General features: G+C 37.5%; 1 protein-coding gene and 1 pseudogene across 1 annotated transcript; one reads left to right on the plus strand and one right to left on the minus strand.

The window, feature by feature from the left end:
* Positions 1 to 6: 6 nt before the first annotated feature.
* On the plus strand, positions 7 to 893 carry LOC108377734 (pre-rRNA-processing protein esf2-like; the record flags this gene model as incomplete). The annotated part of the gene is made up of 1 exon (XM_017633992.1): positions 7 to 893. A coding segment is annotated over one exon (288 nt), but the record flags the coding sequence as incomplete, so codon positions are not given.
* Positions 894 to 4,637: 3,744 nt separating this feature from the next.
* On the minus strand, positions 4,638 to 13,450 carry LOC108377733 (proton-coupled amino acid transporter 1-like; annotated as a pseudogene).
* Positions 13,451 to 14,441: the final 991 nt, after the last annotated feature.

Below are 14,441 nucleotides of genomic sequence, written 5' to 3' on the forward strand. Positions count from 1 at the left end.
GTGGCCAAACAAATTGTTGAGCTTTTAAATAATAAACAAATTTCCACCCGTAAAAAGTCGCAATTCTATGACTATCTGTGGAGCATGAAATATTTGCCACGCTTCAAATGGGTGCATCTTACCGAGCGCATGAACTACGAACAAGCCGTACATAAACAACGTCTGAACACCGAAGTATCGCAAGCGCGTAAAGAAACTACATTCTTCCAGAATAATTTGGATAAGAGTGAGTTTTTGAAGAAAAAGAGCAAGAAGGCGAGTAAGGGCAAGGAATCGCAGGTGACGGATGAGTGATGTGAAAAAGAAAACAATGGAAACTTTAAGTTTATGCCTAAGATAATTCGGCAAAAAGATATTTAGTATTTAAATGTTAAAAGGTTGAATCGAAAAATGTTTTATTTTTCATAAGAACACTTTTAAAACGACCATGATAGGTATTAATTTGTTATGTGAAGTGCTGGACGAATTGAAGTTGGTAGTTGTCTACAAATAATGATTTCCAAAATTCGATACAATTCAACATAAAACAAATAAAGAGGACGGAAGTTCAAGCGAAACCGAGCTTTTTATACCCGGCGCACAGTGTGTTGTTAAGAACAAGCTAGCTGGACAAAATTACTTTTTCACGGAATTGTATTGTATGGTGTAAGCGGGAGGACGGATTTTGCTAATCTCTCAGATATTGATAATTGTCCAAAATGCTTTATGTTATTATTTATTATTTATTAGTCGATAATGCATTTCCATGGGAAGGCGGGAAAAAGGTCCCCCTGAAGCCAATATTGGACAGTTTGCTGCATTTTACATATCGCACATCTAGATCTAAAGTGCGATCAACTAAAAAAAAAATTCGGAAGATTTTTTTGCATAAATAATTTCCTAGGACTTACCTCAAATTAATGCAAATATTTTTTTCTTCATGATTATTTACAATATAAAATTATTGTATTGTAATGACTATATAAAAAACTACTGTTATGCCTGTTTTTGTTTTAATTGCTTTGAATCTCTACGATCCACAAGCAATTTTATTTCCGAGTCTGATTTTTGAGTTAGCTCACTTTAGATCTAGTTGTGCAATATAATATAGTATATATTATGTACTATGCTATTGCCTTAAACCTTTCTATTACCTATTCTATTTTATATTTCTATTCTATATTTCTATTGCCTTAAACCTATTACGCTAGAGAGACTGATAGACCTATAGATAAGAAAGCATGCTTATTGCAAGGAAGGTCGGTGGATACCGCGCTGCACACATTAGTTAGGTGGCTAGGGTAAGCCTTCACGCATAAAGATTATGCAGTAAGGGCCTTCAACAATGTCACTCCAGTGGCAATAGTCAGGTCTATTCTTAATTTGGGCGTTGAAACCAAGCTTACTTCATGACAGAACTGTCGTGGCGGGGGGGGGGAGCACCTGCTCTCAGCGCAGAGTCAATAAGGGCACTCCGTAAGATGGTGTTATCTCTCCCTGCTCTGAATTGCGGTTGTAAACGACCTTCTAGAGGTACTGAAAAAGTGGGCATCCGAGTGATCGCCAATGTAGATGATGTGGGACTCTGGTTAAGAGAAGATTTCTTAGACACCATTTTCGATCTGCATCAAAGTTACCTGGAACAGGTAACTAGCTGGGCGGTCAACGGCGGCCTCACACCAATTCTCAGCAATATGGAACCAGTCTTGTTTACCAGGAAGAACAAGATATCCCTTGTGTCTCTTCCCTCAAGTGCGGGTTGTTGTTGTTGTAGCGGCTACTAAGCCCCATTCGGGGCGGTTCATCCATCAACGTCGTCGCCTATTTCAGCTAGGGGGAGGCCCAGGAAGTGTGCTGCTTCCAAAGGGGCTGTCCATACNTAAACAGTAGCGGGGACAGAACACCACCCTGTGGCTTGCTGGTTTTGTCTCTGAAGATTACTGACGAGTGTCGACCACTCAGGTAATTCGCCGACCACCGTTTGAGTCCCTGTGGGAGTGAGGAGGCCTCTGTATCTTCTAGTAGCGTTGAATGACTGACAGTGTCGAACGCCTTGGACAGGTCCAACGCTACTAGAATAGTTCTCTCACAGCGGCGGTTTCGGTTTAGGCCACGAGTTATCTGAGTGTTTTTGGCGTTAAGTGCTGTTGTTGTACTATGCACTTTACGGAACCCATGTTGATGCTTCGCTGGGGTCAGGTGGTTCGTGAAGTACGGGAGCAGCAGGGCCTCGAGTGTCTTCGCTACCGGGGAAAGGAGAGTTATCGGGCGATAAGACTCTCCTTTGTTGGCTGGTTTCCCCATTTTTCAGATGTGNCGGGAGGACTTTCCTTTGTTGGACGGTTTCTCCGGTTTAAGCAGTGGGACCACTCCAGATGTCTGGAATGCTTATGGTGGCCATGGAGAGGTTGAGGACATTGTTTAGATAGTCCAGGACCCAAATTTTTCAGCATCAACATGGAAATTCCGTCGGATCCTATGGCTTTGAAGGTTTTCGCCTTCCCGATGGCTACCCTTACTTCACCGCTGGTGAAAACAAGGCGCACTAGGTATTGGCAGTTTGTGCAGCCTTCTGGTCAATCGACGTTTGGCTTTATCCACCGGAGGATACAGAATGAACTGCCGGCTAAAATAGCTCACGCATCGCTCCGGGTTCGACGAAGCGTGGGCACCAAAGTCTATCTCGACTCTGCCGTCACGCTCGTCGGGTTGGACAACGACCTCACGGTTGACCAAAGCTCGCTTGCACCAGAGGCGAAGTTACAGGTCATCAAATGCTCTTCCCATTTCTTCCGCTTATATACGTTCACAAGTTGCCGAATCTCCGAATTGAGATCCCTGATACGGGGATTTCCGGGATCGGCCTGACGAAGGTTGTCGCGCTTATCGGCTAGAGCAGCCGCTTCTGCAGGAAAGTTCGGACGTGGATCCTTAATACATCCTGCTGGGATGAAGCGAGCTGCAGCAGCGGCGACAACCCTGCGGAACTTACGTTCACCTACATCAACGCCGGTTGGTATGGGTAGTGCAGTGAAGGCGCCCTCAGTAACATCCGTGAAGCCTTTCCAGTCAGCTTTGGAAAAGTTGACATAAGTCCGGTGATCCACGGAAGCAAAGTCGGCAGGTTTATCAATCGATATGACTATGGGCAGATGGTTTGATGCTAGGGTCAGCATAGGTCGCCATGATACGCTGTTTATCAGACCAGCGCTGACAATTGTTAGATCTGGCGAGCTGCAGCAGCTGCCCATAATCCTGGTGGGTGCGTCGTCGTTCATTGTGCAGAATGTCGAATCGTCTATCTGCTCAGCCAGATGTATTCTCCTACGATCATTTGACAGGCTTGAGTGCCGNTGCCAAAGATCGTGGTGGCCATTAAAGTCACCAACTACCATACGGTTTTCACCTCTGAGGAGCGCACCTATTTCAGGGTGACATCCTGCCGGGCAGCTGGTGACAGGGGGTATGTATACGTTAAATATTTCGAGCTCAACATCGCCTGACCGGATAGCAATACCCTGACATTCTAGGATTGTATCCCTGCGGTCGATGTCTGCTTCAATGAGACGATACTGCACGGTGTGGTGCGTGATGAACGCTAAACCTCCACCATTATCTCGCTCGCGATCTCGACGGTGCACGTTGTATCCGGCGCAATTCAACAGGGTTGAATTGCCATTCAACTTCGTCTCTTGGACCGCAGCTATTAATATTCCATGCCTTCCCATAAAGACAGTTATCTCCTCGATCTTGCTCTGGAGTCCGTTACAGTTAAATTGTAGCACCTTTGTGTGCCTTGGGAGACCGAGTGTTACAACCCGTTTTCCCTGAGCCAAATAGCAGTTCGGGCTGCGACAATTCTGTCTGCAATATCCGCAGACGCCGTGTTGAACATGATGTTAAGTCGTTGTTGTGGCGGTGTAGGTGTGGTTCCTAATGTTCCACTAATTCCGATTTGGGGCGATCGGCTGTAAACGCTCCAGTTAATTAAGCTTAAGTACTTGATACTGCCTGGGAGCCACAGACGAGCACCCGCACTTGAGTCGCATTTTCAAACAGATTTTTTAGAGTGTTGCATTCTCAACTAAATACCTAATAAAATGGACAAAAGAAAGCGATGCTCCTTTTGTGACATAAAAAGGAAAAGAGGGCGTTTCTTTGCTGAACAAAATGTTTTTGTAGGGCACTTTAAAATACTCTTTACAGCGCCAATCATGCCCTTAAAAGTGCCAAGTCATTGTGCGATTGGTATAAACGCGGTAAGACTAGGAATCTCAACTGACCCCTTTTGTATCAGCTGTCAAGAGGAATCATCTCCACACTTTCGTTTAGACTGTCCAACCTTCGCGGGGCTAAGAGGGATACATTTTGGCTCACATTTTTTAACTAACACTGAACTCTCAGGTATGGAAATTGGCCGCATTTGAAATTTTGTAATCGGCTCGCTATGTTTCGCCGACTAAATTAATGGTCTCCATCCAGTTTTTTCGTGGTATCACAAAGGACAATCTCATAACAGTCCAAGTATGTCCCTTGCCTAGGACAACCACTTTAACCTAACCCAACCTAAGCTGTACTTCTTTAGGCTATGAACTAGTTGTTTACACCAGTTATGACCTCCGTTGTTCCAAGCCTTAGAATTTTTTTTCTACTAAGGGACTTCCGTTTTTGTACGATAAATTTTTTTATTCTGAAGTCGTACAAATGGTTCGACCGACATTATGGAACACCAATATGTAGTTAACGTAAAATAGCATTTTTTTTTTTTGCCTTTGACGCAAAGTTTTATTCATTTTAAACTGGTTCAAAAGAAAATTGATACACATTTTTTTATTTCAAGCATAAAAGCGCCACAAAAATCCCAGTGTGCGATGGTCAATATCGCTTGCAGCGTCAAACAAGAAGAAGATAAATATTGCTGGAATTGCTTGTTAAGCATTCGCTCTTATTTAAAACTTTATTTCTGATAATTGCGATTAATATAAAAAATATCTCTTAATTCCTTGAAATTGTGCTTGTTTTTAAGCTCATAATACACATTTCTTAAAAATACTTACAATTTCAACAACAATAATACTTAACACTTAAATATATTCTAAATAAGTAAATATTTGTTAATCATTTCAATTAAAACAAGTAACACAGTGTTAATCTTAGCACAGCTTCATCTAGTGTAAAAATCTTAGAAAATAAAAATTCTCAAGCAATAAAAATATTACAATACGTATATGTACGTCGGTGTTCGTATGGAATAGTAGCTTATGTCGCGAAGCTGGCTTTAGTATAATGGGGCACATTCGCTTTATTCTTTAAACGACAAGGCATTTTTTGATTAGACTTAATAAGAATATTGTCTCGCTAGTATCGGAACTATTTCTTCCACATTTATTTGCCAAAAGTTCTTCAACGGCTCGGCGCCAGTGAGTCATTCTAAATCGTACATATGCTGCGATGCCGCATTATACTAAAGCCAGCCCTTCAACATAAGCTACTATTCCATACGAGCACAGATGCATAACAAAACAATTGGTTCACAGCCTACGCAAGTGACTCGGCATTGGAACACAATTCTCAAAGCGATTCTTGAAGAGCACAATTAAGTGGACTCGATACAAAATAAGAGCAATGAATAAACAAAAAATTAAGACAAAAACAAAAAAAAATGTTTTTACTCTTATCAGCCATTTACGAGCACAATGTAATATTTACAAAAAATATGTTTTAACAATATTGTACGAGTACCTATCAATCTACTTCATTGCACACGCACTTACATAAAGCTACGACTAACATTTCTTACATGAATAAATATAAATTTACATACAAACAAACTTATTATCAATGGATGTTCAAGTACTCTGCTATCTCACCGCTCCTATACTAAATATTTAATCATAAAATTCTTTAATTATCTCCACAATACTCTGATAAGTGCCAGTGGCTATACCTAATAGAGAAACCAATATAATCGCCATGTTTTTCAGGTAAACCCAAGTGGTCAAGGCTTTAGGCACTCCAGCGCGGATTACAAAATCGAGAATTACCGGTATTAATAGGGCCAATGACGTGGAGCAGAGTGCGCCGATAAGCGAAATGAAGAGTCCAAGTTTTGGGACAACGACAGCAACGCCAACTGTAAAGAGAAAAAAATTTTTTTTTTTTTATTGTAATTATGTACATATGTATGTATATATGTAAGTACGCGGCTATTGAGGGACCAATGCATTAGAAACTTCTTTAGAAGAAGAAAAATTCTTGTTACAAATTTTCTAGTGGCTCGGTTAAGAAAGAAAGTTGCAATGTTTCCTTCGATATACAAGGAGCTTTAGGGATATGCTTATTCTTCTAGGTGAATAAATGTTTGAGGGGCAAGCTGGTTAGCAGAGTGAGCTAAAGCAAAACTGGGCCAAAGAGTCCACTTTCGGAGTCCAAAGGATATCAAATTCAAACGCTTTTTGCCTTCCTCTCGAAACTATTCACGTTTTTTGTGGTACTTTCAAAAAGTAGGGACCGAACATAACAGTTATTGATGAAAACTGTCATTGAAAAATTCACTATAAAGGAAATGTTCTACAACTACGCAAGTGATACATACTAATCGATTTCTTTTTTTACCGAGAATCAAATTTGAAAATAAATTTTTATTTGTAATTTCTATGCAAAATTAAAAAAAAAAAAAATTTTTTGATTTTTATTTTATAAATCCAAAATAACAATTTTTTTTATTTTTATCTAAATATCTGTAAATACCAGTAATTTTTCTTTTTTTGTTATACTATATGTCTTAGATATCAGATATTGAAGACTTTTATTTATAAAACTTTATTTATAAACTTTAAAGAGCTTCCAAGAAAAACGAAAAATTTTTACAAAATGACGCGAAAGAAATAGAAAAAAAATTTGTTCTATCAAAATTTCTTAAATCAGTTTGCAGCTCTCAAGAAAATAAATGGTATTTTATTTATTTCTAGAAAATTTGCGGTTTGAACCCCGAAAACCTATCCCTTGTGTGCGCTAATGCTCATATTCAACATTAACACTTTTAATGTAGTTTTTCTCTGCGTGACAAATTTGGTATGTAAAAGTAAACAGACATAATTTAAGTTTGCACACACTAGGAGAGGAAACTGGTTACCTCTCTTTATATGCGTAAATTTAAACAAAAAATTTTTAGAGGAAATTTTAAACATTTTATGTGTAAACTGTGAAATTGTGAACAATAAATGTTTAGAATTCAAGAAACAAATTTGAAATTTGTTCTACGCCACACATATGATAAGTACAAGTAAGCAAGAAGTGTTTAATCTAATTAACACGGTGTGTAAATTTGCATTCATTATTATTAATATGCACAAATTTACTCAAACATTTTTTAGTGTGTAGCAAAACACGTAGCACTCACAGTATTCCTTGGTCCGGAGCCCTTCTGTGGGCTCACCAAAGCACACAGGAATGGTCGTAAACAACAAATTCAAAAGGCACTGGTATGAATGCCAAGGACAAGTACAATCTTGCGGTTTAACTTCAATTAGAATGTTGTTGTTTCGTAACTTTATTTTAATTTTTGTACAAAGTGAGAAATTCGGATTTACATGGCCTTACATGTTAGACATATCATTTTGTCTCGGGGTGTACAATAAATACCTGGTGTTGTGTTTACCATACCAGGAATTTCTTTATTTTATTGGAAAACTGTTTCTGTAATGTGCTGTAAAATGTTTTTATTCTTAAATGCGATATACTGCGAAACGGGATTTTCGCGCAGTAATATACTGTTTTTTGTCCGAAAAAGATACGAGCGTTAGACATACAGCAATATGACACTTACGACACCGTTGTGAATACCCCAACTACATTATTTAAACGCTATTCACAATCTTATAAAATGTTTATTTTTTCAACTCATCATTCATTTACGATCTAAACAATTTAATCTGGGAATATCGGTTATAATACGTACGATCGAAAAAATAAAAAGCCAACAATAAGATTATTCTTGACCGAAAGAATAAAAATTAAATTTTAACGGTTAAATTACGTTTTTAATTATAAAAACTAAATATGTAATAAGTATATTTGGATTTAATACTCACATGTGCACAAGACCATAACGAAACGCAGCAATACTTGAAATGTAATTGGATACTTTTGTGCAGCGCCGCACGACTGTTTCGTAGGAGCCCAGATGATCTTGATTAGAATGAAGAATTGTATAGGGTAACCGAAAAATACGCCCATTGCGGCCACGATTTTAACGACCTGCGACAATCTGCAAATAAATAAGAAGGAAAATACTTAATAAATATTCATGCATACACGTATTGCTCCCCTGCTCGCTATTTCAAACATACATTTCATTTGGATTCAAATTCAAGGTAATGCTGCCCTCAACCTCTTCGCCCCAGCGCAGATATCCAATGGAGCACCGGTGAAAATGAAGAGTGCCGTAACTATTACCATAGTTATATTTAGCACACCAAAGACTCTCGTGAAATTTTCTGGATTTCGCATTTTGTTGCGTAAAGGCAAAATCAGAGCAATTCCTTCGTATGAGAATAGCGCAGTGCCGAAGAATAGTGCCATTTGGGAGGGGCTAGTTATTAGATGGCGTTCACTTGGTGAGGGTAATGGATCTTTCAGCGCTATCCCGAGCGTGGCAAAGAGGCCGAAGAGTAACGCAAAATTGGCCAACATCGAAACTGGTGAAATATATTTGATATTGGTGAGCAGAGATGGTATCATTGCAGGCAGTAGGGTGATGGCCATTGTAGTAGTCGCACTGATGTCAACGCCATTTTGAATAAGAACCTGAAAGCAAAATAACACTTGTTTATAAAAGTCATGTACATACATACATACAATATCGGTAATATCTACAGCATGTCATTTCAAAGTGATATTGTTTGCCACCTATGTTTATTTATTTTTAAGAAATTTCAATTAAAATACAGTATATTCTCTTAGAAAATTTTAAACTTTATAATAGAATGAACTGTATTTTAATTGGAAATTCTTATAAATAAGTAAATAGACAAAGTGGCAAACAATATCACTTTGAAATGACGTTATGTAGATATGAGCCGTACCGAAGTTTGTGTAAAATAATAGAAATGTTTACCAAAAAGTTAAAACTTTAGCACACTGTAAAAAAAAGTTCTGGTTAGATGGCGCAAAAAACCTCGATGAGGATTGACCAGCTTGTGAATTTTTATATAGGCTGCGTTTCTTTATACATTCCGGATAATCCCATTTCACAGCCGGAATAAACATAATGCATTTGAAATATACGTCAACATATCATCAGGAACGTTCTAAAGAATAAATAAACAAAAAAGTTTATTCCAAACCTTCAGAATGAATAAAGAAATGCAGCCATAAATTCTTTGAATTTTTTTTTTCATTTCACTTGGCTACATATTGCCAGAGTATATTTACGTCGCTGGTTCCGTATAGTAAGTTTTTTTTCAGACTGGCACTTGTGTGCGAATTTTGCAAACATTTCAGTTGCTCAACATAAGAAAACCTTATTGGTACGGCGATTTTAGAGACGAGTAGTTGAATCAGCTGTCGCCCTCGGCAGGCAATGGCAAACATCTGAGTATAATTCGGCTATGAAAAACAGCTTCCCATAGAAATGCAATCGCCGTTCGGAGTCGGCTTAACACTTTAGGTCCCTCCCCTTTGCCTGGCAACATCTAGGTGCACGCCACAAATCGGAGGAGAAGCGTCAATCAATGCTGCTTGCTAAATAAACGAAGTCGTCTACTTTTTCAAACTTTTTTCGCGGCATAGAGTCAACTTCTTTTCATACTGTAGAAAGCGGCTTTGAAATCCACAAATATGTGGTGTCTTTTTCAATGTTGGGCCTACGTTGAATACCTAGTCTATGGTGGATTTTCTGTGCCAATCAGTTCATTGATGGTAAGACCTTGTACCCAATGCTTAGAAGGCTGATATTGCGGTAGCTGGCGTGTATGGCTGGGTCGCCTTTCTTGTGGATTGGTCAGAGCACACTTAAATTCCAGACGTCGGACATGCGTTCATCTGACCATATTCTGCATAAGAGTTGTTGCATGCACTTTATGAACTCCTCGCCATCGTACCTCGTCATAGTTGGGCGGTGGGACATCGAGTCCGTTCATCGTCGACTAGGACCTCGGGTTCGCCTTCTCCACTAGCTTCAATAGGTTGGAAAAGTTTTCCCTACATAATTTAAGTACGTTCGGCACATCGGTCTCTAGGTCGCAATGTTTATTCTTACTATTCCTGGTCTTGACACCTTCCCTAATTCGCATAAGCTCTGTTAAAATTTTCGAGCGTTTCAAGCTCTTCTTCTTCGCACTTCCGTATTTCGGCCTCTCACTTATTATTACAGAAAATACGACTCGATTCCCTCTTGGGACGTTTCGTCGTGTAATACTATTTGTCAAAAATATGACCATAAAATTCGATGGATCTCTAGACTTTCTCAATCAAAGTTTTTCTACAAATGTTTACATATTTGCAAACATATGCGACCAAAAAAACCTATCCTAGCGACTTATGTATATCCACTCGTCGAAGATGAATACATGTCATAACTGCCCAATTTCAAAGTCCTTCTATGCATTTTGCAAAGATCGGCGAAGGATTGTGAAACTGAAGGACATACATATGTATGTATGACTCAGTAAAGCTCTTTATTTGTGCAGATCAAAAAATTAACCGTCCTCAAAATTGAGAGTGCAAAGTAATAGTTCTCGTGGAGAGAAGTTGCCAATTCTTGCAGGGAAATTTTTTGCCAACACGAATTTGCAATCACGAAAAACATACATACATATGATTGTGGCACACGTGTGCATTTTTGTCCACGATAATTTTAAGAAACAATTTCGTTAGATTTCAAATTTTATAAACTTGAGCGATTTTCTAGCGAAAAATGTATCACGGACTTTACCACTTTTTAGCTATATTATATTATCTACCATGTTTTACCAACCGGGATATTCGATAAAAAATCCGGTTTATTCGATAATCGAAAAATCAAGATTTCAAAAAACCGCCTTTAGCTATTCAAAAAAAAAAACTAGTGGAAACCAGTTTGGAAAAACCGAGTTAATTACCCTAGTAAGCCTGGTTTTAACTAGAAACGCCTACCAACATGTATTTCGACTTTCGCAATTTATTCGAAATTTCGGGTATGTAGGAGCTTATCGGACCTCATATTCGGATTCAGCGGGTCGAAATAAATGTCGGTTGTTGTTGTTGTTGTTATTGTGGTAACGGCTACAACAATCCCGCCCAGATCGGTTAGTCCCTCAATCGTTCTCGTTTAGCTCTACTAACGGCAGCTCTAGGAAGCGTGCAGCCTCGACGGGGTCTGTCCATAGGGACAGGGGCGTTAGCGTGGTGGGATTTAGAGGGCATACGAAGAGATGCTGTGAGTCATTGGGTGACTCTCCGCATGCCGGGCATTCATAGAGAACATCTTCGTTTAATCTGCTCAGGTATGAGTTCAACCTGCTGCAGTGGGTGGGTCTGGTTAAAAGTACACCACTTTTTAATGCTGGTGATATTATTATTAATAAGCGTGCTTTATTTGACATGATATTTAAGATATCAGCTTATTTTGTATGGAAGACTTAGCCAATATAGTTATGCAATTATTAACTAAAATTTCCGATTGTTATAAACATAAATTGGATTTTTTTGATCACTTCACTAACCTGATGCAAATTTTCCGTAATGAAAACGAAATATATCGAACAGAAACCAAATTGTGTCACACACAAGAAAGTCTCCACAATTGTTCTCATCAGTTTAGACAATTTTCGCATGGGTGGTGGTCCACATTCAAACACTTTTTCCACTGTATCTGGATAATCGAAGAATTCAACGCCTGGCGCCTTCTCCACCGCCAGAATCGAGCCATCGATCAACAAGCGTTCGCAATGCACACAAATAACCGCCAGAATAGGCAGAAGCACTGTAGCGCCGACTAGACCACCATTCTTGAAGCAATCGCCCATGGCGAAAAGGCCAGCGCCCACATTACCTTTGAAGAGATGAGTAGCCGTTTCTAAGTTGCTGCAAAAAACAATAAATAAATAACAACAAAAAAATATATACATATATGTACATTAGACTGCACCACCAAAAAAAAAGTTGCGGTTTTTCCGCCCGGATTACAAAATCTATTATATTTCAAGACGTCCACAAAAATATTTCGGAAAAATATTAAGATTTACGTGAGCTGGACGGGATTTGAAAATACCTCCAAAAATGGAGTTTTTTATGAATAAAAATTATTTCTTAAAGAAGTTTTTGAAAAAAATGCCCTCAGATGACGAAACAGATTAAACTTAAAAAATCTTCATAAAAATATTTAAAAATCTTTTTTTTCAACGGAATCGTAATAATGAGATTTTTGATGCTGTTTTTTTTTACTTTTTTCAAAGATTGATTTACGAAAACTTAAATAAGCCGGCCAAAACTATTCTGATTTAGACTTATCGGGTATCAGTAGAAAGGTATTTTCCCACTAATTTTTATTTCTTACCTCATTCACGTCCCGATTTTCAAATCGGTCCAGCTCACGTAAATCTTAATATTTTTCCGAAATATAATTCCAATGGAAACAGTACCGATTTTTTTTTATGGGAGTGATGCAGTCTAATGTACATACATACATACATATATGGAAAAAAGTATTCATATAAAAAATTCGAAACATTCAACATATCAAAAACTAAATTATGCAGTTATTCACATACATACATACATTCGTGTATTTGCATACGTGCACATGTACATATGTATGTATGTAAGCCATGGAAAATTTTATACTCGACTTGATATGGCTAGTGCCTGAAGTGTCTCTATATGTTTGCGTATAATACATAGTATGTGTATTATAATAAATAAAATAGCGAAAAAGTGCATACCTTGTGCGGTGAGTCTTGCTAACACCTGTTCCCTCAACATCTGCACCCAATTCGTTGGTGGCTTTGCCATTTTTCACTTCCAATGTTACGCCCATATTCTGTTACTTTTACGCCTCACTGTTTATTTTGGTTTTGCAAAACTTATTTATTTTTGTTCACAATTTATTTTCTTCAAACTTAATATCTTTGATTTATTTTTATTGTGCTATTAACTGCGAAATTCTGCTTATGCGTACTTAGTTTAGTGTTGTGATTTTTGCTTGTATTTGACTAGTCTGATCTTTGACCACCCTTGACTGCGTTTGAAGTGAATAACGGTCAAGGCATCATGAGTCAACTGAAAAAGAAAACATAGAAATAAATAAAGCATTTGGTATTGTTTTTTAATTGAGTGACTTTGCTTAGAATTGAGTGTGGTTTTAAAAGATACAATGAGCAAATTTCATCTAGCGTTTTTACCGGTACTTTACGGTGGATAAGAAATAATTAAACTTCCCTACATATTTCTTCAATATATTACTATACTTTTTAATCAGCACAAAAAAACTGTGGCCTGGAGGTATTTTAAAATTTTTCAGATTAAGTTTCACAACAAAATATGTTATTAGCAAAATTGTACAAAATTTGAAATAAATTACTGCAAGTGAGTTCTAACGGAACTTATTGTAGCCATTTATATTTTTTGGTTAAAGTCACTTCTTTTTTTTTGTAGAACGTAAAAACAGGAACGACGGTTCAATGTACTAGAGATGTCAGTTTTCAAAAAACTTCGATGCAGGATCGATGTTTTCAAACATCGATGTGTTTATGAACAATGTTGCCTCCCTGCACACGTGTGTCACTCTCAAATTCAATGTAGTTGCTACGTAGCAACTAGGGATGTTCATTTTTTAACTTGTTACGATCCCAGGATTTTCGGGACTTCACTATCACAATGCCGGGATTTATTCATTACTTTTCAACAACTTAAATCGAAAAAGTTGCTTCTATAGTGTTTGAGAAGCTCGTATACCATAAAATAAATAATAAATAAATTGGTTTGAATCGCACTTTTTTATTTAAAGTGGCGTTTTTATTTTGTCCTCCTGACGTCAGGATTTATTTTAAAGTAGTGCAATTTCAAAGCTATGATTAGTTGCAAAAGTTATTAAAAAAAATGCAATGTAGTATAAAAATATGGATATCAAATGAAAGAGGAAATTTTTTTTAGACTCTAAAATAGTTAAAATTTTTTGGATTCACAAGGACGAATAGGTAATTTTTGAACCTGATAAAGTTAGAGAGATGAAATTCAGGGATGTTATCGAGTTTATATAAGTCCTTAAAATATATTTTTTTCAAAAACAAATATTGCTAAATTTCAAGGATAATATTTTAAAAGGACATTTTCAATACTTACCAGTCCTTATGTACCAAAAAATTCAATCTGTTTAAATTCTTCAGTATTTCTCCTTTAATTTTATATGCACATTTCACTGAATTTTTTAAATCATTTTTGAATTACTAACGTCAGAGTGAAAAACTAAAGGATTAATTTTA

This window comes from Rhagoletis zephyria, unplaced genomic scaffold (genome assembly GCF_001687245.7).
Source record: "Rhagoletis zephyria isolate East Lansing unplaced genomic scaffold, Rhagoletis_zephyria_1.1 Rzeph_scaffold_12599, whole genome shotgun sequence".
Lineage (NCBI taxonomy): Eukaryota > Metazoa > Arthropoda > Insecta > Diptera > Tephritidae > Rhagoletis > Rhagoletis zephyria.